This window comes from Acartia tonsa, chromosome 13 (genome assembly GCF_053477335.1).
Source record: "Acartia tonsa isolate MP-2025a chromosome 13, ASM5347733v1, whole genome shotgun sequence".
NCBI classification, from domain to species: domain Eukaryota; kingdom Metazoa; phylum Arthropoda; class Copepoda; order Calanoida; family Acartiidae; genus Acartia; species Acartia tonsa.
Genome location: NC_137272.1, coordinates 18498111 through 18523915, shown reverse-complemented (window position 1 = coordinate 18523915; position 25805 = coordinate 18498111). Strand labels below are relative to the sequence as shown.

The following is a 25805-nucleotide window of genomic DNA, read 5'->3' as shown; positions in this document are numbered from 1 at the left end:
ATCAGATTAAAAATGATAAACAAAATGCTGAGAACCAAATCGTAGTTTCATTGACTTTTGAAATTGAAAATAGACCCAATGATGACGTCACAATGTACCCGATGACGTCTTAAAAAGAAAAGCATTTATAAGAATGAAGAGAGTTGATGTTAGCATGCTTAGGAGTCAGTCTCTACCACATGTAGACTTACAGGTATTCACAGATAGATAGATAGATAGATAGATATGTAGATCAATTAGACATATATATAGATCAATTAGAAATAAAAATAGACAGACAAAAACAGCAGACATGCAAACAAACAAAAAAGACTAATACAGATAGACAGACAACGTGAAAACAGTTAACAGACTGACGGACAGACAAACCAACGGCCCATTATTCTGGTTATATGATTTCTAGCTGAAATAATACTAAATGTAATGAATATTGCCACAATTTGATTTAAGACTCGAGCCAAAATGCTGATCTAACTTATTAGGGTGTACGAACAAAGTTTTACAATAAAGTTTTCTTATTCGTTGGCTTAATAACTTTGGGGACTTTTGAATTTTGATTGGTTGATTCATTTAGTTGAGTGTTCAAACTTTTCATCCACCAATTTTAATCCACAGAAGGGGTAATTGTATTTATCATTATCGGGGATGTACAACAATTTATCAGCCATTGTCTTATCCCATTAGATTCCTGACTTTACTTCTTTTTTAAAATAAAATTTGCTTTGGCGTTAGGGTCGGTCCAACTATTTGATTTACTTTAGAAATACATTTTTGGGGGGAGAGGGGGAGGGTTAATGTAATGATTAGGATTTTCTTTTAAAATTTTCAATTAACATGATTGTGAAAACATAAAAGCCAAACTTTTTTGGATAATTTATGAAGAATATGACATTTGTCTTTAGTCTGAGCAGGGGTTCAGGGATGTAACAATTGACAATAAATTAATCTTGCCCCCGATTATGATTAATAAAACTACACCTTTAGTATATAAAAGTTAAGATTGAAATGGGGAGTAAATTTGTAGATTCTGTGGTTCTCTTCAAACTTTTTTCCCAATAAATACTTAGTTATCATATGCAGAAACTTGTTTATATTGTTTTTGGGGAGGATTTGTTCATAGTCTGTGTATGTGTTTCCTCCTCAATATTTGTGTATTTTATGTCTGTCAGCATTTTATGGATTGTATTGTTATTATCCCAAAATTACCTATTCCCTTTTATATTAGATTTACTATGACATTTTTTTCTCGGACCAACACTCTTTGGGGAACTCTTTGTATTTCCCACTTTAAAAAAAGCCCTAAACCTGCTCTATTACTTTTTAACTATACCTACCAAGGAAGAGGGAACTGTAAGATATACTGATTCCCAAAGTTTTTGTAATACCTTACTCGTATGTTGACTAAAAATATTCAGATTATCTTCATTGGGTATAACAAACTAGCAGTGTCCAGACTTTTCTACCACCATTTTTTTACAGAATCTAGTTTTGTTTATCATATTTGGTTGGGAGTTTACACAAGAATTTATTGTCTTATTTCTATAGTAGAGTTATGATAGCTTTTTACTTTAAAAACTATTTATATACATTAAAAAAGAAGAGTAAAATATAATGCCTAACCTAAGTTTATTTTGTTTAATTTATAGAGATTGAGACTTCTAGAGAAAGAAAATAGTAATCTCTCCATTGAAAATTCGGAAAGTTCAGGTGAATATTAAATATAAATTACTAAAATATATATAACTGGTGGATACGCCTCTAGAGACCTCTGGGGGCATTTGAGGTAAGGGGGGGGGGAGGGTCAGTCGACCAACGCATTTTTATTATTAGTTTTAATAAGAAAAAAAAGTTTGGGGGTTTATTTTTTAAGAGCAAGTTCTCTTTGGAGGGTGGAGTTACCCTCCCCCAAAATAGTTATAAACCATTCCAGGAGCTATGAGAAGCTACATTGTAAGGGTTCTCAGAAATCCTGTTACTTTTATGTAAGAATTCTAGTTCTGTCACAATTTTTTACACTTAAACATCAATTGAAAACAACATAATTTGACTCAATTATGATTATGTTTTTTAAAATATTTAAACAGTATTTTCACTTCATTTCTCATCTTTGTTATTCAAATGAGTGTTTTGATTTAGCTAGTAACCTTGGATGATAAGGATAATTCAACTAAGAAAAGATCAATTAAGTGAAAAGTTCATATAGACTCTGTATTTGAAAACTAGCGACTACTGGCTATTTGTTTTGGGAGGTTGGTTTTGTAAAAAAAAGTTATATTCCTTCTCTTGATCTATGAGAAGCATATCGGTTCAGTAGACAGCGAGATGCTTCGGTAAACGTAGACTGACAGACATCCTGTTACTTTTAAATAAGGATTATTCTGTAATAGTTTAATTACTTTTACAACATACGGAACATTTTGACTAGTGGAAAAGTTGTAGGTAAATATCACTTTCTTAATGAGGCATATCTCTGTCCCATGGCTAGAAACCTACTTGAACCATAACTCTGATAACAAATGACAGATTAATCACTTGAATGACCCAGTATTTGTTTCAGTTTAAAAGACACTTTTAATTTTTTAATTTTTTAAATCCATCAAAAATCCAACAGTTGGATTGGCAGATATTGTCAATAAATAAAAAAAAACATAATCCATAAAAAAAATAAGGTAATTGACCCCAAGACCCAAAAATTAAAACAATTTTCTTGAACTAAATGGGAAATTGAACCAATTATCTTACTATCTAACTAATTGTTCAGCAATATCACCTTTTATGGAGACAATAGAGTTAAGAATAATAGAGCGACTTTAACACATGAAATATCATAGAGATACAAACCCTCTAAATTACATATATTGATTTGTCCAAAATATTGTAGGGTTTATATGTCTAATAAATTACCATTCAAAGTTCCAAATATATATATTGTTTGCAATTTATATCATTACACTTTCAACAATTATCCTTCTCAATCATAAAAACCTTCGAAGAAAGGCTTTGAACTTAATTAAAATTTGTCTAAATTAAATAATTGCCATCTATTTCTATTATAAACATAATGAATAAAAGCAATTTGTTTTACCAAATCTATAAATTTAAAAAGTTGACCACTTACAAATACATTGACAGTCTCTAATTGTTTTCTTTGATGTTTCAGGATTCAAAGACTTGATCAATGAAGAAGGTAAGATACATTAATTTTTAATGCCAACATTTTTCTATAAATAATGAACATAGATATCTTCAGACATTTTCATGGACTTAAGCAAGTAAAGATTTAATGAACTGAAATGTAAATTACACTGTTACCCAAAGTTTTAAATCACATTATGGAATAATACACGGCAGCAATGTTGAAAAGAGACTATCCAAGGAAAAACACACAGCTCAATTTGTAGGAATATATTTCGATTAAATCACATCTAATCCTTGTCAACCTTCTATTATTCTTTACTGTACAAAGGTTTGTTTGAAATCACATTATCTTATTGGTTGCCTCCAGAAACTTTGAATACTTTTAACACATTTTCATTCATTGGTTCCAAACTTAAAGTATTCAAACTATTTAACCAAAGATTTTGATATACAGAAGGATAATTTTGTTTATCGTCATTGGGTACATTCCTCAATCTATTATCTATTAGATTCATGATAAATTATTTATTTTACAAGGTGGTGAAAATGAAGTTGAGGATGAATTTCCATCTATACCCAGCAGTGTTGATTCTCAAATGTTGCATCCTCAGAACAGTGTGGCCAGTGAGGATGAAAGAGATAGTGCTATTCATTCCAGTGAGTACAATTTATAATTTAAACTATGGAATTCATTTTTCACTTAAAATAAATAGGTATTTAAAGAAAGCATATAAAAACATGAAGCATTTTAAAATTGCATTTTAGGGAGTTGATAATCTTAAAAACTTTTCAGCCCTCTCATAAATCTAAATACTAAATTACACCAGCTAAAAGCAAAATTATAAGCTTATTTTTGGCATAAAGTTAGAATGCCAGTAACTAATTACATATTCAAGATAAAAACATCCCTTTTCATAGTTAAGATCCATCAAAACAATTTAGTTTATCTTCTATATCTGAAAGTAAAATCCTGACAGCCAAATGAGAAAATTAACATCTTATACCTTTAAGGTGCAGTCAGAGGCTTGTGAATAACCTGATAAATACATTTAACAAACTTGAAACAAATTTAATGTTCAATAACTCAAACAAAAATTCAGTTTTTACATTGATGCTCTTCCAGACAGGAAATATCAAAATCATTTACATTTATCAACCATGATGAAAGCCAACAAAGAAAATGATGCAATTCATCTATTTATTCTGTTTGAACCTAAGAATGAATGGAAAATAAATGTTAGGAAACTTTCAATTAAAGGGCCTAAATCTGTTTGGGATAAATTTGTTCTCTAGACTCTAAATTAACTTATATTTTACGAGTAATATTTATTACAAACCGTCTGTCATGATTAGATTATGTTTTTGTTGCAAAGCCACTGACCTGACCTAATAAGTCTGGCCCTGTCAAATATAATTTTGCAAACATGCAGAAATTAGGAGAATAAATCTATATTAGTATTGACATAATAAAGGTCTTAGGTAAAGAGACAAACTTATAACTTGATAATGTTTATACTCAATTGTTTAAAACATATAATCCTTGGACTTAATCAATGAAATATATCCTCTATGCATTTTAGTTCATTATTAAATAACAAAATTATTACATTAGAGGCAACTTCAAAAAAAATTCTATTACTCTTACCCTACCTCAAAGTAGTGATAAACCTTCCCAGAACCTATAAGAAGCTACACCGTAAAAGAGAACCATATCAGTTCATTAGTTAGAAGGATCCTTTGGGCCTTTGGCACACACCAATCATGTTACTTTTGTATAGGCATAAAGTATACCTTAATGATTGGTATCAGGAAACAAATATCGTATTTATAATGAAAAATTTCAAAATGGTGAGTTTATGGTCCTTTTTTGTCAAATATTATGAATCCTTTATTTTACTAACTTTATTATAAAGATTTATTGCACTTCCAACCCACACCAATATATTGGTAAAACTTAGATATCTATGTTACAAAATTTAAAGGATATCTCAATTCATTTGACCAACACTGGCAAGCAAACATGTTTTTTTTTCTTTAATCTTTATCTACATTTTCATGTAAATAACCTTTTCTCTTCAATTAAGAACTTTGAACTTCATACACATTAAAAAGTAATAAATTTTAACTATTAGTTTTAGAATGGCTATTAGAAATAAGTTTATTTTATTGGAAATCCTAAAACCTTTGACAACTTTCCTTGAATTATAAGTAGACATCAAACAAGGTTGTTGTTTTTTTTACAAATTTTGATGATTATTTCAGATTTTCCTGATTTTTTTAATAGGTGAAACATTTTTTAGAACTCTCCCATTCTCTCCCTGTTGATTTATTTTATATCATTTATAAAATAATTGGTCTATTATCAAAAGAAAAAAAGTTTCAACTCTGTTGGTTGATGAAATCCTTTGGCTAACATAAAAGAATATAAAAATTTTCATGCAATTTTCTATTTCCCAAATTTTCTTGTCCAAGACCTTTAATGTCCATAAAACTTATTTATTGAACACTTTATGAATATTAAGTTTGTGGGTTAGATAAAATATGATTTCATTTGTTTGCTGGAGAATTGGAATAAAAAATTTCTTGGGGTCAAAGTATATGAAATGAAATGAAATGAAATCTTTATTTTATGACACATACAAAAAAATATATATACATAACATGGTATAATCACAAACAAACAATAAAATTGATCATGATCACTTACAGTTTAATAATAAAGTTAATATTATTTACATAAGAAAATTCGTGTTAAAGGACTAAATAATCTCTCTCGAGGTAATATTAAGTAGCCTTTGCAGATAATATAAAAATGATAAAAAAATAATTCATACTATCAATTTTTTTGAATTTTCTTGTCATTTATATGGTACCATTGGCCTTCTAAATAATGGTTTCTAGGAAGTTGGTCACAATTTAGCTTCTTATCAAATAATTTTTTTTTCAATAAGCAAGGTTTTTATTTCTGTACCTGAAGGGACAGATAACTTTTTATAATTCTTTTTTGAAATGTTTTCAGTGTGTACCTGTGATGGAGAGGATAATGATCCAGGAAAACAGCCAAATCAGGTAAAATACATTTACAATTAATTGGATTTTTCATTTAAGAAGGAATATTATGAAACTGTAAAGCAGTTTAATGTATGTCTAGTATGATCTTTAATTTAGAAGCACTAAGAGGCCAACAGTTATTATGATTCTTTATATTAGTCCAATAAATATGTATAACTTTAAATTAAAAAGTAATTAATGGATTTTTAGCAGCTTTGTATCAAAGGACAACAAAACTTAGTAGAAAAAGAAGAAATATCTACAAGGTTATTCAAAGGATAGAAATTAATTTGCAAATGACTATTTGTTTAAGGTTAAAGTGATAATATCTCGGACTGGAGATGCATTTATACTGGATGCAAATGCAACACAAAAACTTGAAGAATTAAGGAATAACACATTATAAATTTATTTGAAAATAGCTAACTATGGCATCTTGGTAATTTTAAGTACAGACATTTTTTATAAACTTCTAGTTGTTTTTAAAATCATTTAAGTTATTAAAGGGATAATCCTTATATAAAAGTAACATGATTTGTGCCTGTCTGTCTGTATGTACTAGTTGCTGAATCGATATGGTTCTCCTTTACACTGTAGCTTCTCATAGATCCTGGACCACCAAAAAATAATATCTAACTTTTTCTTTTAAAACTAAAATTGAAAGAGGCTGGGCTGTGGTATACCCCCTCCTCTCCCCTCCCTCCCCAATACCTTAATTGATCCTAGAGCATTTGGGGGCATAGCTATTAGTACTTGATATATGAATTGACAAACTGAGATTGCTATTAAATTATCTTATTTTTTACTGTTTAACAAAAACACTGATGACACTAAAGCTTCCAGACACATGTCACACGAATACTAATTCTCCTAATGGATGGAGGTGATGTAGGTCTAATTTTTACATAGATATTTTTACTTTAATATAAAGATACATGTAACCAAATAAGATAAATTGATAGGTCATGTATGTAAACTTCCAATGATATTTTCTCCTTTTATTTTGGATTCCAAGTTCTTTATAATTCTACAAGAGGTTGTGCCCCTAGCATGAAAGTTGACCCTTCACTTTCAATTTCGGTTTTTAAAAGAAAAAGGGAAAAAGTTTGGGGTGATGGGGGGATCCTTGGGGTGATATCTCTTGAGAATGTGGAGATACCCTCCCCAAAAAAGGTTATAAACATTTTCTGGATTTACAAGAAGCTTCAATGTAAAGGAGAACTATATTGGTCAGCGGTCATAGGATATAGTTTAAAAAGATACGTAATGTGTTAATCCTTAGAACTTTGAATCAACACTATTATCCAGAAGGAGGATGGGGGATTGTTATTCTTCTTACTGCTGTTACAGGTAAAGTAGCATTTTAGTATTAAATAGCGGACTCGTCCCTAGAGGCCTCTAGATGTACCTGAGGGGAGAGGGGGCTATTTTTATTTTAGGGATGATCTCTCTTAGTAGGTGGGAGGTAACCTCCCCCATAATAATTATAAAACTTACCTGGATCGAACTATATTGCAAGCTTCAGTGTAAAGGAGAACCTTAGCGGTTCAGTGATTAGCGAGATCTTAAGCCACAGGAAGACATCCTGTTACTTATACATAAAGATATGGTCAAAAATAAAGGGTGAAATCAATGATGTAAGGTGCTAAGATCTCAATTGTTTAGAAAGGACAGGTTGACAATCAAAGTTATAGATCAACAACAATATTAGTTATGAGTTTATGGCAATTAATCTCTTAAATGGTTAATAAATTCCATATTGGCCACACAAAACTGCAGTGTTTTGGAATCTATTTTATTTCTCATTTCAAAGCATCTCTATGAAAATTTTTGGCCTATTACTGAACCAGGGCTCGGCAATCACACATTAGCCACCTTTAAACCTTAGGGAAACCATTCTTTTACAATCTTAAAAATCAGCTGGAAGTCTAAACCTGACGCGCGGCAGCCGAGGCCTGCTGAAAACTTTCCATAGTTAAAAATAATTCTTGTTCTTCTAAAAAGTAATGTTATCCAATTTTGTATAAAATTGTTTAATTTCAGTACAAATGGTGGTGTTTGGAGTCCAATATGGGTTGGCTGTTCTATTCATCAATCAACAAGGAAGATAATGCTATAATGTTAAATAAACATAAACATAAGATAATCATATTTTCATCCAAAAAAAAAAGAAACATAAAGAAGTAGAAACATTTATTTAATCTAATCTAGAAATTTCACAATGTTATTATTCAAAGATCTAAAGGCATAAGACATGGGCCAATAAATTTATGTCCAATGATGACACACAAAATTACCACTTCTGTAGATTAAATTTTGTGGTTAAAACGTTTGAACACTCATCTTAATAATTTAACCAATAAAAATTTACTAAAGTTCACAAAGTTGTTAGGCCAACAAATAATAAAACGTTATTATGAAACATTGGGGACTAAGAACAGCCCATTGTCACCTTTCTCTCTCTGGAAGTTGGTAAATTAATAAATATTCGTTAGTTACTGTCTGAAGTATTGAGCTTCGCTGTTATGGATGTCGTCTTACGTGTTTTGTAAACATCTTTGTCCCATTTATTAGCTATAAAAACGATAACAACCCATACTTAAATTTTTTAATGATACAATGTTTGAAAAAGAGCTCATGTTTATTTCTTAAATGTGTCTTGTATTGTAGCAAAAAATATGCAAAAAACATTTCATTGAAAGCATTACGTTACAGGGATATAAAGGGATAAATTAGAAATATCCCTAATGATAATACACAAAATTACCTTCTCTGTAGATAACAATTTGTGGTGAAAACGTTTGGACACTAAACTTAATGAACCAACCAATCAAAACTAAATAAAAGTTCCCAAAGTTCTTGGCCAACAAATAAGAAAACGTTATTGTAAAATTTTGGGGACTAGTGTAATAAACAGCCCATTGCTTTGTTGATATTTGTAATGGATACGGAAATGAACAAGGATGACAACTTAACAAAGCAGACAGTCGAACAATCGAACAGAACAAACATAGAGTAACACAGCAGCCAAATATGTAGGTTCAAACATTTTCCCTAGTGTACAAATTGTGAAAGGGCCACAGTAAAAGTGTCTGACTATGACGTCAAAAAAAAATTAACAATTAACCAATAAGAAGCCAGTATTCACAATGGTAAAATATATAGCGGCCTCTCATTGGTTAGTTGTTAATTTTTTTCTGACGTCATAGTCAGACACTTTTACTGTTTTCTTGTGAAAGGCATATAATAACAAAATTCGGATCTTGGAAAGAAACCGAAGTGGCGGGTTTTCACAGTAGCTTTTCCCCTATTTTTAGTCCATACGGGGGGGGGGGGTTCTAATCCTGCGCCTCGCAGGGTTAGAACCCCCTAACCCTGCAAGGCAATCACTAACATTTACCTAACAAGAAAGAATCAAAAGCTTCTGTGAAAATATGGCGAAACCCGCTACTTTGTTTTCTTTGATCCTAAAATTTGGATACCTTTGCTATAGATTTTAAAATTGTATGTGTTTTTGAAGGAATACCTTTCTTTCAGCATATGCAAATTAAGTTTTGACTGATTGTAACTCATTCAAAATGGTTTATAGTTCTTTTCTGGGATTAAGGGATATGAAAATGAAATATTCCCTTTGATTGTTATGTGTTAGATCAGTTTCTGTTATACAGTTTTACATTTAAACAGCGCCCCATAGTATCTAGGGGATATGCTGTCAAAGGGGTAAAAAGTGGGCCATAAAATACTCTAAAATTTAAAAATGTAATAGCTTTAAACCATCCCAGTTTAAAGATTCTTTATAAGAATGGAGAAACCAATAAATTCTATAGTTATTGAAATCTTAAGCTTCAGACCAAAAATCCTTCTACTTTATATGATAGGATTTGCAATCCTACTCCGTTTTGTATATACGTAGACAAATCTTGTTTTTGTGGGGTAAATGATAAATCCCCCATTGCCATATCTCATAGTCCCTGTAAATAGTTATTTATCGCATCGTATTATAAACAGCTTTCCGCGGATATGAAAATGTACAATTATAAGATTAAAAACCGGTTTTGCTAGCCCCGAAATGCCATAATTTTTTAGTACGGCTTAGAACCAGTTCTAATCCAACGGATATTTATCGGTTTCGAAACATACTGGATTCTTGTACTATCCTATGGTGTTCCCATAAAAACGCTGACTTTTTGCAACTTTTTCTGCAATTGATTTCCATCCAAATTAAAAATCAACATTTATTTCATTTTTTGTAGTGAGGAATGGGACACGGGGCTTTTTAATACAATAGTTTCCAAAGTCTTATAATACAGTTTTCTATTTTGTTGGCTTAAAAACTTTGAGGCCTTTGGTGAATTTTAATTCGTTGGCTTATTCAGCTTATTTGATTGAATTTTGTCTGGGATTAGTCTAATAAGCAGCCCATTGTCTCCTCTATTTCTGTAAAACATTACTATGTAAGCCTTGACCATTTTTATTTATGTTTGTTTGTAGAAACTCTACACGCAAAAAAGGTTCTATGACAAAAATACTAAAAGATCTAAGTTTTAAATGGATAGATAGATAAAGATAAATAGATAGATTTATATCAATCTTTAAACAAGTGTAAAAATATTTCAACGATAAAGAGACATTTTACGCAAGCCTTTCAAGTTATAGTTTTTTTTACATACAACATTTTACCAAGGAATTGTATTTGATTGATCTTACATTTGAATGAAAGCCATAGGATGTCTGTCTATGTGTTTGAACCGTAGGATCCTACTAACTGAAGAACCCTATTTCTCCTCCTATTTATTGAAGCTTCTTATAAGTCCATGGAAGGTTTATATCTATTTTAAGGGAGGATGTTTTCACCCTCAAAAAATAATAACCCCTGGAAAAATCCTCCGCATTTTTTTACTTTATTTAGAACTAAAATGTAAAGTGATCGACTTCTCTTAATTGCCCCTAGAGGTATCTAGAGGCGTAGCCGTTAGTTACATACATACAAGAATAAATTTGTATTCAGTGTTGATAGTTAAATAGGCGTAAAATGCCAGTAATGGTACTTAACCAATATGTAGGTTTCATTAAATGTTGTATTTTTAAAACCTACAACAAAATTGATTTTTTTTGTAGCGAAGCTGCTATGTAAATATTGTTGAGATGTCTGTCCGTCGGACTATCGAATATTACACCTTACTTAAAACCACAAAATTTGAGAGTATTGGTTTTTTTCTATCATACCAAGGGTTTCATTAAATGTTGTATTTTTAAAACCTACAACAAAATTGATTTTTTTGTTGCAAAGATACTATGTAAATAAGTTAGATTTGTCTTTCTGCATAAAGGTATTAAAAACCATTAAAATTTACATGTATATGTTTATGGTTACTTAATCTAAAGCATGCATTTTGCTTAAATAAATTCGAAAAAAGTTGTTTACAATAATTTGAGGGGTGGGACTAATTTAACGTCCATTGTCCTCTCTTTGTATCCCTGGTAAAAAAATCCGTGACTGCAAAACAATGCATACACATTACCATAATTAACAGTAATTAAACAAGGATAATATTGATTTCACGCGCCGGAATTAACAGCAGTCGGTACTAATAGTTAAACTTTAGTAGGCACCACTGAAATGACTTTAAGGGTGGGTCAATTTTGGACATTTTTATCTGAGACCAAAGCGGGAACTTACACATGATTTTTATAAATATAATACCTACACCTCTGATTGGTTTAAAATTTATCTGAGGTCTAAAAACCATTGGCTACCACACATACAAATGACAATGTTTAATTATGATGTGTTGATTATTTACCTTAAAAATACATTAATCTTTACGCTAATCAGGGAAGCCCCAGGGTATTTCAATATACCATACTTGGCACACTAGTACAGGTTTGATAGATAGATAGATAGATAGATAGATAGATAGATAGATAGATAGATAGATAGATATAATTTTAGTTATGGACAAAGTATCATATTCTGAAATATTCAAGTTCTACAATGATACAATACCAACTTCTAGAGGTTAGGGAATATGAAAACAAAGAATTTTTTTGAAAAAAAATTTAGATAGTTCCACTATGATATAAAATACAATCTTTTAAGAGGTTTGAGAATAACACAGCAAATTATATATCAATATATAAATATTTTAAATACAGATAGATAGATAATATTTTGAAATATTCAAGTTCTACAATGATAGATATACCAACTTCTATAGGTTAGGGAATATGAAAGAAAAAATTTTATAGAAAGTGTATTATATTGATTTACATAGATAGATAGATCCTATGCAAAGTATCATATTCTGAAACATTCAAGTTCTACAATGATATATATATATATATATACCAACTTCTAGATTGGTGGAAATATCACAGCGAAGAATTTATAGAATGTTATATAAAACTTTATTCTTCCAATCAGTGCAAATTTGATTTTTTTTGTAGAATTATCTATGTCACAGGAAAACTATGGTTTATATAATTAATTACACTTATTTAGAGTTTTAAATTACTGAGGAGCTGTTTTAGTAAAGTTTGCAACTAAAAACTTCAATCCCAGATAAACAAATTTAAATTAAAGTAAAAAATTTCGGGTAGAGTCCCTTTCGTGACAACGCCTCTAAAGGGGCGTTGCGTCATATTTTCACATTAGCTTTTGATAAGTTATTTTACAGGGTCATTCAAGAGAAATGATTTTTTTTAAAACTTAATTATGCATAGAAAATAAAACAATTATGTAAAATCCTTTATATATTTGGAAAACCTATTATGAGACATTTATGTTTCAAATAGTTGAAAATGATTATTTCAACAAATTATGTCCTAAAAACCGGTTTTTCCAAAGACCTTTTTTTCGAAGATTTATTGATTTAAAGGTTGTAAAAAATGTGCACCTTTTTTAAATTCAAATTGCGCGGCTTGTGTTAATAGTAGAAAAATGTTATGCATATCGTTAGAATCGTCATAAGCTCTATTTTTTTACTACATGAAAACCTTTCCAGTGCTACGCATGATATAGGAGCTACGAGGTAAAATGTTTCAATTTCTTAAACTTTTCAACCTTTTTCTCAAATTTTTCAACGTAGCTCCTAAACTATAAAAAGCACAAAAACGGTTCTTATATTTTCAAAAATTAGAGCTTATGACGATTCCAACGATATGCGCAACATTTTTCTACTATTAACACAAGCCAAGCAATTTGAATTTCAAAAAGGTGCACATTTTTTTACACCCTTTAAATCAATAAATCTTCGAAAAAATTGCCTTTGGAAAAACCGGTTTTTAGGACATAATTTGTTGAAATAATCATTTTCAAATATTTGAAACATAAATGTCTCATAATAGGTTTTCCAAATATATAAAGGATTTTACATAATTGTTTTATTTTCTATGCATAATTAAGTTTTTTAAAAAATCATTTCTCTTGAATGACCCTGTAGGTTAGGTTAGGTTGCATTAGTTAGGTGATTGGCCTGCAGGGTTAGGCTCTTGGCCCCACAGGCGCTAGAAGTATGAGAGACCGCCCCTTAAGAAGCGTTGTCCCGAAAGGAAACAATTATCTGTGTCCCCGGGAAACTATGGTTCTGAATATAATTAATTACCCCTATTTAGAGTGTGAGAGATAAAATCATAATCATAATTCTAAATAGTTTATTGTGTGCCGCTTCTAATTATTTAAACTTAAGACTTGATATACTGAAAAAGCTTATGGTGTGTCCGTCTGTATGTAATGCATGTTTCATAAGTTTCATAAAGGTTTAATATTGGAGGTTCAGCTATCAAAAATGTCAGTGCATTCCTTTCATAAATCGACTTTTCTAGCTTTTTTAGTATCATAGTATTTTTAGAAAACATTGCTATAATCTCGAGTTACTTTGTATGATTTGTTGTGCTTTGCTTTCATGGATGGTGTCATCTTTGTTTTATTTCATCTCATTAATTTAGGATTTATTTATTCGTTGCTTTTCTTCAAATTTGAATGTCACTAAGCCGTGTCTATTGTGACGCTATCCTTCATGGTGATTATTGAGCACTAAACTCCCTCTTCTGTCCAACCTTATCCTTAGTTTTTTACTAATCTTTTGGCAATAAATAGGGAAGGGGGGCTAGTTTTTCCTATGCCTGAAACCTAATTAAATGTTTTTACTCATGATGCATTTTTTACGTGAATCTAACATTTTCCTTTTTTATAATAGCGTAGCTACTCTATAATTATTGTTATTATTTCAGGTTGGTTGTGTTCCTTGTCAGTATGTACCTCTCTCTTCATCTCACCACTTACCATAGCATTTTGCAGGTAGGATTTTTATAGTTACAGCGAAGCTACTCAACAATGGATAAAGTGTCAGTTTCTTTTTTTCTAATTACTAATAATGGCGTTTTACAGGTTTAACAGATATAGAGTAGCTACTGTAAAAGTTAAAAGTCATAGTTTGTCCGTCAATAAAGCAAAACTTACTGATTTTTGTAGTTATAGAGAATCTTCTGGTACTTTCACCTTAACCTATTTCTTGACCATCCCCCTCCTCATTAAAAAACTAGCATATTTTAATTTTTGAAAGAACTGAGGGATTTATCAATGTTGGACAATTCTTACCTGTGTTTAACATAACATAACCTTAAAAATTATTTGTGGTCTGGATGCAATAAGAGGGAAACTACCAATCTGTTAGTTAGTTATAGGAAAGATGAGTTTTAAAAAATCTTCACTACAAATATAAAAATATTATGAAAACAAATCAAATAAAGTATTTATAAATTATTTTAGAAGAAAATCAACGCGTTTAACAGCAGTTATTGGTGGACTTGTCACAGCTTTAGGAAATAACCATCAAATATTTTATTTTGTGTAGCTTCTCTATAATTAAGATATGTTTGTTTGTCTTAATGAAAATGGTGTTTTCAAATTCTATATCTTTGTTACAACCCCAACCCCCACATAACTATCTAGTAATTGATTTATTATTACATCAGATTATCATGAACTCTAATAAAGTGAAACTTGGAGAGGGCAAAAATAACGATCACCCCATATCCCCCTTTACCTTATCTCCTCGTCTCTTCTGAATGAACGGACAGACTAATAAATAACAGGGGAAATAGCAACAATTTTTTGCCTGTCCTATCATCCGTGTCTATTCTACATCCATTTATCTTGTAAAAGGTAAGGGAGGCCAATATGGTTCACACAGCAATACTGGGGATCTAAAAGAATAAGATAATGACCGATAAATTGATGGTCATCCCCAATGATAATGAACAAAATTACCCCTTCTGAAGATTAAAATTAGTGGTTGAAACGTTTGAACACTCTACTTAATGAATTAAATTTCACTAAAGTCCCCATTGTTGTTAAGCCAACGAATAAGAAAATTTTATTTTCAAACTTTGGGGACTATTGTAACAAAGAGCCCATTGTCCCCTCTCTCTATCTCTCTCTCTCTCTCTCCCTTTCTCTCTCTCTCTCTTTCTCTCTCTCTCTCTCTCTCTCTCTCTCTCTCTCTCTCTCCCTCCTTTTCTCTCTCCCTCCCACCTTTTCTCTCTCTCTCCCTCCTTTTCTCTCTCCCTCCCACCTTTTCTCTCTCCCTCCCTCCTTTTCTCTCTCTCTCTCTCTCTCTCTCTCTCTCTCTCTTTCTAGGAATTCCCCAACTACTACATTTATATCTGAACTTTAATCCTATAAGATTGTTTAATCTGCAAAGTTTCTTGTATTAATCCTTCCTTCTCTCAATTTTATCAAGTTAAAGTTTTTTTCATAGATTTTTGATAACAAAGACATATAGTTTTATGTATTCAATAGTAGCGAAGCTTTAGGAAGTTTTAAGATAAACGAAGCAGCTTATATATAAAAAATTACCAATGATAGGCCAGTATAAATTGAAATTGACCAATAGTAAAATGATTGGTAAATCATTGGTAATTTGTATTGGTTAAGCATAAGAAATTGCGACCAAGTGAATCAAAAAGCGAATTTAGAATATAAACCAATAAGAGTATTGCACCATTACCCAATAAGAAAAAGAAAATTATTCGACCAATGAAAGGAAAAAAGATAATTCCCCTTAAAGTGCAGTGAAGCCGACTCTTTTTAATTGAAAATTGGGAGGGGGTAATGGTATATTTTTCTATATGACTCTGTTAGAGGCTTTAACCCTCCCCCCAATCCCCCGGGGCCTATTTCTGCTGTTTCCTAACCATGCTAGGCTACCCCGAACACAATAAAACCAAACCTAACCTGATCTAAAGTAATAAATAAACTTAATACTCACATCCTCTTACTTTCAATTTATATTAAAAACATATTACTATGCTCACTATGTCACTTGTAAATACATTATGTAGTCATACAGAAAGAAGGAAAGTAGTCAAGCTTAAAGATTTGGATCATGGAAAGAAAACGAAGAAGCAAGATTCGTCGTATTTTCACAGAAGCTTTTGATAGGTTATTTTTGGTTGGGTAATTTATTCACAAAAGACATCATATTATCATTATTTTTAAAACAACTATTTCTTTTTAAATGAATCATTGTGTAAAATTAAATCCAATAAAATAAGATATATCACTTTTACATTACCAATTTAAAAGCTCATGAGTGGATTCTAGTGTTTTGTATGCTTTAGAAGTTTTGTATTTTCAGTGGTTACAATAGGTTCATAGGAAGGTTTAAGGAGAGGATTCCACCACTCACCAAAGAGAAATCATATCTAGAAAAAAGACCCCCTCTCATTTTTTTTCCTCTTTATTACTAAAAATAAAAAGTTATAAAGCGGGGGCAATTCCTACCGCCACCTTTTAGTTTTCCAAGAAGCTTATAGGGGCGTAGTCGCTAGTGACGCTTATGTAACACTTTTTGAATTAATTGCATTTAAATTGGATAGTATGGGAAAGGACTCCTAGTAAAAAGAAGATTTAAAATAGAATATTTTTTAGCATAATATAATAGAGAGTTTTCCGCAGATAGTCAAATGAAAATTTATAGGATTCCAATCATTATTGAAGGTTAGAGACGGTCAAAATGATTTAAATAGTAGCTATGCTGCACCAAAAAATATAGTTATCGAATTATAATTGTAGAAAATTGAAATGCCCAAAATTGTTCATTAAGAAACTGTGTTTAAAACTATTTCTTTTCAGCCCATAAATCTTTTGAATGCAATTAAAAAGAATTAGACATAGAAAATTATATGCTATTGCTTGCAGTCAGAGATGGGACAATGGGCTGTTTATTACACTAGTCCCCAAAGTTTTTAATTACGTTTTATTAACAACTTTGAGGAATTTTGATTGGTTGATTCATTAAGTTGAGTGTTTGAACGTTTTAATCACTAGTTTTAATCTACAGAATGCTTAATTTTGTGCATAATGGTTGGGGATGTACATCAATTTATCGGCCATTGTCTTATCCCTTTAGAACCATTGTATTGCTTGGGTCTAGGATCATACATTTCACATATATTTAGAGTGTTCCAAAATATTTTTATTTGTTAATCATAACAAAATGAAGGTTGGATCTAGTGCAGTTGACGGTAAAATGTTCCTGGTAACGATTATCTCAAAAAATTTATGAATTTTAAAGGCTACCAGCTGTCAAACGTCTAAACGTACATATCATGCCCGCACACCGTTTTAAGCGGCAATAAGAAAGCCTATAGATAATTTGGAATAGCCAAGATCCAATGATTCACAGGGATAGCCTCACTGAAGAAAAAATGCGTATAACAAGTCTTTTTTGCGCATTTATTTGAACTGCGTGATATCTGTACATTATTCATTAATGACTACTCCAGATTATTAGTAGGCCTCCTTTTGTCGGTTAAAATTTGTTGCGAGCATACGTTATACTGTTTGGCCGTTAGAAGCCATTAAATCTTTGGAGATATTCGTTACTGCGAAAACCAAATAAACAAAAAATAGAAAATAGAAACAGTCATCCTGTTACTTCTAAATAAGGATGCTAACAATAATATTTTTGTGGGACACCCCTTTAAAATTTATTGTCTTAATCATAAGTTTTATAATTGAGAATTATTTATCTTATCTTTATATCTAACATTAAACACTGGTTTGAATTTGAAAATTTAAATATTTTTTAAGAAGCGAAGCTTTTTTATATTGCTGTGTGTCTTCTAATGTTAGTGAAACGACAGAGTCATCCTAATCATTTCCAGAATTTTAAAATGACTTCTTTAACAGTAAGGTATAATTCAGGAAAATCAATAACTTTATTAAAAATGATATCATGTTGATGTGAAACTTTAAATATTGATTCCTAGGACGATTAAACACAAATCGTATTTTCAGTACTGCTTTTATAAATATCAAGGCTTTTGAAGACAACTAAAAAAAACAAAATGATGGTTATTATGTGAACTAGGATGTTTATTTACATCGTTTGCCAGCCAGTTTCATCAACTATTCTTCAGTTATGGAGCTTTTGTAGGTTAGTATATAGATAGATGGATAGATAGGATAGATGGATAGATAGGATAGATGTATAGATAGGATAGATGGATAGATAGGATAGATATGATAGATGGATAGAAAGGATAGATGGATAGATAGGATAGATGGATAGATAGGATAGATGGATAGATGGATAGATAGGATAGATGGATAGATGGATAGATAGATAGATGGATAGATGGATAGATAGGATAAATGGATAGATAGGATAAATGGATAGATAGGATAAATGGATAGATAGGATAAATGGATAGATAGGATAAATGGATAGATAGGATAAATGGATAGATAGGATAGATAGGATAGATAGGATAGATGTATAGATAGGATAGATATATGGATGGACGGATATAAGAATTGATTGGATAGGTAGATAGACAAATATAAACCAATTTCAGACATAAAAAATATGGGATTAAAATATCGTCTATTGACCTACCTCTGGATCATATACAATCCATAATTGATATATTTGTATGGTTGTCATATATACTGAACCAGGGATCTTAAGGGATAAGACAATGGGCGATAAATTGATGTATATCTCTAATTATGATACACAAATTATCCCTACTTTAGAATTATTGGTAGAAAAGTTTGGACCTTATTAGTTTGACACCAACCAATCACATTAAAGAAAAGTACCCAAAGTTTAAAAAACTTTGGGTACTAGCGGTATGTACAGTCCAATGTCCTCTCCCTGCCTGAGACTGACCCCATTAAAGATACATTATAGGAATATAGATTAATGCAGTTGGCCTTCACTTCCGCATATTGTTTCATATTCGCAATTTGTTTCATTGTTCATCGCTCAGTAGGAGGGGAGGAGATGGGGTAAATTGGGTGGATTTGGGTTACCATTATTTTAGCCAGTTACAAGTTTTACTTTTTTAGAGTACATGAAAATCTGGTAATCTGATAATATTCAAGAAATGATAAATCAATTAGTTTATAGATGACCCTATTAATGTCAAAGATCTTAAGGGATAAGACAATATACTATAAAAAGTAGGGTTGGGCCGGATACTTTTTTGGCCGGATACCAGATATCCGGCTGATTTCAAATGCCGGATATCCGGTTCCAGCCAGATATCTGGCCAACGTTCGATATGCGGCAATTTACCGGATATCCGGCCAGATAACCGGATATCTGGCGTTAAAAATCAGCCGGATGTTACTGGCCGTATATAGAAAATATCCGGATATCCGGCCGGATAACCGGCCGGACCGGATATCCGGCCCAACCCTAATCAAAAGTACCCCACCTGTAGATTATTATTGTTGGTTGAAAAGTTTGGACACTTCTAGTTTTAACTGTTCAATGAAGATTTACAAAATTATCCAAAATTGTGAGCCAACGAATGTGTTTATAAAAACTTTGGGTACCAAAATAATTTACAGTCCAATGTCCCCTCCCTCTCTCTCTCTCTCTGATAAATATATTTATGAATATAGATTGGTCTTGGCGACTAAAGCAGACTCATAATAATAAAACATGGTTCATGCTTTTTCAATGAAGCAATTCTTTTAATACCGCATGCAGCTACTTTTTATTTACCCAGTGGATACGCCCCCTAAAGGCCTCTAGGGGCTCTTGAGGTGGGGGCAGGGCACTATTTTCTAGGGACTATTTTTCTGGGAAAGGTGAAGGTGCCCTCCCCAAAAATTGTTATAAACTTCCCAGGCCCTACATAGTGAGAAGCTACAGTGTAAGGGAGAACCATATCAGTTCAGCAGTTAGCGAAATCATTTGGTACAAAGAGACATACAGAGATCTTGTAACTTTATTATACGGATTAAAATTTACCCATACATCATACAATTCGTCCTTGACGTAACTCGTGGGCTTATTTATTAATTTTAAGTGTCATATTTTGTTATTTATTGGCAATATTTAAAATCCAATTTGTCGTAAAAATGCCTTAAAAATGACATTATTGTAAGAAAACTATAACATATATTATTCATCTAAACTTATTAGGATGATATTAAAATTTTATTTATCTTGTCCCCATTAATTTATTTATGTCCGTCTGTCGGTCTAAACCTAAATATCTCGATTAAATGGTGTTTTTAAGGTTGTTGTCTGTCCCATGGACGTCCAAGGGTGGGGGTAAAGGGTCCCAAAATATTTTTGATTTTACCCCACCCCATGTAAAATTTACCCCTACCATGGGGGTGCCGTAGGCACTCCCAACAATTTAGGAGGGGTTAATTCCCCCCCCCCAAAAAATAAAAAGTCCCTATCAAAAAAATTTTGCGCGCCATTTTACACCCTCCCAAAACAAATTTCCCTCCCCCCTATTAAAAAAATTATACCCTCCCCCCCAAAAAAAAGCTTGGACGCCCCTGGTCTGTCCGCTAAGATCTAGCTAACCACTGGGTTAATTGATTCTTCATTCTAGGAAAGCTAGCTTTACAAAGGGATAGTTTTAGGCTATTTTTTACTTCTCCCTTCATGTTAAAATCCTCATCCTGGTAGGAGGCCTAGAAGCCTCTAGGGGAACTTAAGGTGAGGGAAGGAGACTACCTCAATTTTAATTTAAGTTTTAAAAAGAAAAAGTAAAAATAATTTTTGGGCGTTAGGGAGATACTTTGCTACAGACAAAAAAGGCTTACTACTTTATATCATAGGATGATAAAACCTTAGCTTTTCGGTCAGCCTATTAATTTGATCGGTAATGATGTATTTGTATAAGGTGTTGGTGTTGGTCTAACCCGAGACACGAGCACTCTAATACTTTTATTTCTATATAAGGTGTTGGTGTTGGTCCGACCCGAGACACGAGCACTCTAATACTTGTATTTCTATAAGGTGTTGGTGTTGGACTAACCCGAGACACAAGCACTCTAATACTTGTATTTCTATAAGGTGTTGGTGTTGGTCTGACCCGAGACACAAGCACTCTAATACTTGTATTTCTATAAGGTGTTGGTGTTGGTCTGACCCGAGACACGAGCACTCTAATACTTGTATTTCTATATAAGGTGTTGGTGTTGGTCTGACCCGAGACACAAGCACTCTAATACTTGTAATTCTATAAGGTGTTGGTGTTGGTCTGACCCGAGACACAAGCACTCTAATTCTTGTATTTATATATAAGGTGTTGGTGTTGGTCTGACCCGAGACACAAGCACTCTAATACTTGTATTTATATATAAGGTGTTGGTGTTGGTCTGACCCGAGACACGAGCACTCTAATACTTGTATTTCTATAAGGTGTTGGTGTTGGTCTGACCCGAGACACAAGCACTCTAATACTTGTATTTGTATAAGGTGTTGGTGTTGGTCTGACCCGAGACACAAGCACTCTAATACTTGTATTTGTATAAGGTGTTGGTGTTGGTCTGACCCGAGACACAAGCACTCTAATACTTGTATTTCTATAAGGTGTTGGTGTTGGTCTGACCCGAGACACAAGCACTCTAATACTTGTATTTCTATAAGGTGTTGGAGTTGGTCTGACCCGAGACACAAGCACTCTAATACTTGTATTTCTATAAGGTGTTGGAGTTGGTCTGACCCGAGACACAAGCACTCTAATGGTTGTATTTGTATAAGGTGTTGGTGTTGGTCTGACCCGAGACACGAGCACTCTAATACTTGTATTTGTATAAGGTGTTGGTGTTGGTCTGACCCGAGACACGAGCACTCTAATACTTGTATTTGTATAAGGTGTTGGTGTTGGTCTGACCCGAGACACGAGCACTCTAATACTTGTATTTCTATAAGGTGTTGGTGTTGGTTAGACCAGAGACACGAGCACTCTAATACTTGTATTTCTTTAAGGTGTTGGTGTTGGTCTAACCCGAGACACAAGCACTCTAATGGTTGGACAGTATTTCAAGAGAAGAAGAGATATTGTAGAAATATTTTTAGGTAATATTTATTATTAGCGGGTTTCCTTCAAAGTTTCAAGCTAGCAAAGAACCCCCCACCTATAATTACATTTTAAACTAGGGTAGTTTTCTCTTTTATGGTTGTGTAAATCGCCCCTCCCCCCTCCTTATTTTCAATTCTTTTTTTAAATAAGAAGGGTCATGGTTCTATGCTCGCAAGCCACTTTGAGAAAATTTTAGCTCTGATTTGTTTTATTTGTATTTGGGACGGGTATGATGAAAAAAAACATTTATATAAAATAAAAGAAATTATTTTTTTTAAATGTACAGTTATAAGATTAAAACCAATTTTGTTAGACCCGATATGCCGAAGGCACGGCCTAACAAAATTGGTATATTATGATTGTACGTTTTTATATTCGCAGAAAACTGGATATAATACAATGCGATACATGATTTTTCAGAGAGGCTGAGAACTGTTTCTTATCGACCAGTTATTAATCAGTCTCTTTTTCTGTCCAATTATTCCTGTCCTTAGTAGCCCCTGCGGGAAATATCTCATTTTACAGCAAATTAGAAATGATAGGGATAAAATACTTCTGTCTATTTTGACATATAGATTTAGCGGTAGGATCACTTTCATAGCCAGTAGATATCCCCCCCCCCTTGTCCTTTATTTGTAATGTTACGTTGTATACTAGGGGCTGCGCTCCTATCATAAGCGACTCTTTATTCAAAGGGGAAAGAAGGTGGTAGAAAATTGGATAAAACCTTATCGAGGCTTAGAACTAAAAAAACATAAAACCACCACAAGACCGATGTGAAGCTTTTGTAAAAAGCAAAACATCATAAGTTTAGTATTTATTGATAACTTAAGCTTCAGACAATGACCATTTTTAATTAATACCATATAGTCGATACATGCCATTGATTAATTTAGCAGCCAATACAACTTTTATGACATATAATCAAAATGAAATCACCCTACTAGTTGCTAGCCCCGGTGGGAGAAGCTATAAAAAGCGGGGACCTTACTTAAAAAAAACATTAAATTATAAATCTTTCTTAACCCAATTTAAAAGGAAAAAGATTACTATATCATTACGAAATATATTTTAAGTAAAAAGTAATCAACATCAATCGCATCTAGAATAAAAATAAGGAACCCAGTAATAGTGTCGGACTGATTATGACGTAAAAAAAATTAGCCAATGAGAGGCCATTATTGACCAATGGTAAAATTTATAGTGGCCTCTCATTGGCTAATTATTTTACGTCATAATCAGTCCGACACTTTTACTGGGTTCCAAAATAAGCTCTTCTTAATACTGCTCTAGACATGTTGAACTTAACCTAACCTAACAAAATACATTTTGAAGGGGGGCGAAAAGGTCTAAAATCGACTTTATATGATTTTGCAATATTTCTCTTTGTATTAGTATTAGAAATAAGAAAATCAAAATATAATATCAAATATAAAAAACCTTTTCTTATACATAATACATATCCTAATATTTACATAAATTAGTAAGGTTTTTGTCTGAAGCTAAAGATTGCCGGTCCTAATGAGTTGAACTTTTCAGGGAAGCTTTATAAATGTTTTGGGATAGTTTTAAGCTATTTTTATAGTTTTCCTCTATCCTTTCCCTAGAGGCCAGAGGCGAAACAACTAGTATTTAATATATATATTGTAGAAAATGAATAAATTTAATAGTAAAACCCGAACTTGATCACCTTCAAAAAAGTTTTAATGTTTAAAACATTTTAAGAAAGAGAAAGATCGTATTTCCTTTCATTGATTTATTCCTGCAAAATTTCAAAGAAGTTTCATAATTATACAATTTTTATTATTGATTTCAATTACATAATTGAAGTTAATGTGATCACGGCTGACTCATAATCGACAGGCCAGCACAATTTCGTCGAAATTATGAACAGCTAGCATTATGCTATTAACTTGATATGATATCAGCAAAAATGCTTAAAATGGATATTTTAAAATCAAGACTTTATAAATAGGGTTTAGAAATATATTATAGTATATTTGTTATTTATTGTTTTGAGTTGTATGCTATCCAGGGATCTAAAGGGATAAGACATTGGCCGATAGATTAACGTACATCTCCAATGATGATACACAAAATTACCCCTTCTGTAGTTAACAACTAATGGTTGAAACTTATGGAAACTCAACTAAATGAACCAACCAACCATAATTCAATAAAAAGTCCCCATGGTTGTTCAGCCAACAAATAGGAAAACGTTACTATAATACTTTGGGGACTAGTGTAATAAACAGTCTAATGTCCCCTCCCTCCCTGTTGTTATAGCACACACACAAGCAAACAAGTACCTCATATTCGCCATAGGACATTTCCCCTTTCCTAGCCATAGCACATCCTTTTTCAAATGTGAACATTTAACCCCTTGGCACCGAGAGGTCACCAATGATCATTTAAAATCTTGATACCCATTGTTCTTACCCCCATGTACATGGTACTTTTTTGCCAGCAAATATTTTTGGCCTTGTGATTCGTGGATTTTTGTTCTGTGTGATAAATTTTCAATGTTTATTACTATGACTAGATGGTTGGATTAAATCTACAGCATTTAAACAGCTTATTCAAGAAACCTTCTAAAACTTAATACTAATAGATCAATTAATCTATAATACAAGTATAATACCATAGAAAACCAACCTTTTAACTATCCTTATATAATTGAAGTCCTGAAAGCCATGTAAATTTGTTATAACTTTTAATAAGTAAAGGCATTACGCCTAATTTATGTTTTGCACAGAAGACTGTTTTTAAGAAATTCACTAATCAAAAAAAATCATCCACGGTATATTAAAATCCAGGATTAAAAGTTTTGCAAAAATTTCCTTAGCCTGTTGAAATATTGTTGCAAAAACAAATGTCATCACAGCTAATTGCTATGAGTATGTTCAACATTCCCGCACTATGGGCTCAATTTGTGCAAAAATAGTATCAGGGATCTTAAGGGATAAGACAATGGCCGATAAATTGATGTACACTCCCAATGATGATTAACAAAATTACCCCTCTGTAGATTGAAATTAGTGGTTGAAACGTTTGATCATTCAACTTAATGAATAAATTCAAAAAATTTCTCAAAGTTATTTAGCCAAAGAATAAGAAAACGTTATAGATAAGTCTATATATAATATCTTCTGAAATATAATTTTTTGTTTTTAAATTTTGAATTACTGCACAATTTTGTGGCACGTTTGCATTGAATAAATAAATATTGCTTTTGAAAAATATTTTACTTCTTTCTACCATTTCTA

General features: G+C 31.9%; 2 protein-coding genes across 2 annotated transcripts in view; both read left to right on the top strand.

Annotated features, from left to right (window-relative positions):
• Window positions 1–25805, top strand: part of LOC145335185 (monocarboxylate transporter 12-like) — a 239039-nt gene that overhangs the window by 185671 nt on the left and 27563 nt on the right. Inside the window, 4 exon segments of the mRNA XM_080180916.1 lie at window positions 14422–14488; window positions 14960–15014; window positions 18569–18632; window positions 22446–22535. Of these exon segments, the coding sequence (XP_080037042.1) occupies window positions 14422–14488; window positions 14960–15014; window positions 18569–18632; window positions 22446–22535 (276 nt within the window).
• On the top strand, window positions 10–6595 carry LOC145304347 (uncharacterized). The gene is made up of 6 exons (XM_080146216.1): window positions 10–193; window positions 1647–1707; window positions 3161–3187; window positions 3676–3795; window positions 6158–6207; window positions 6503–6595. Exons 1-6 carry the CDS (start codon window positions 134–136, stop codon window positions 6593–6595), a joined length of 411 nt encoding a protein of 136 aa, XP_080002342.1. The 5' UTR covers window positions 10–133.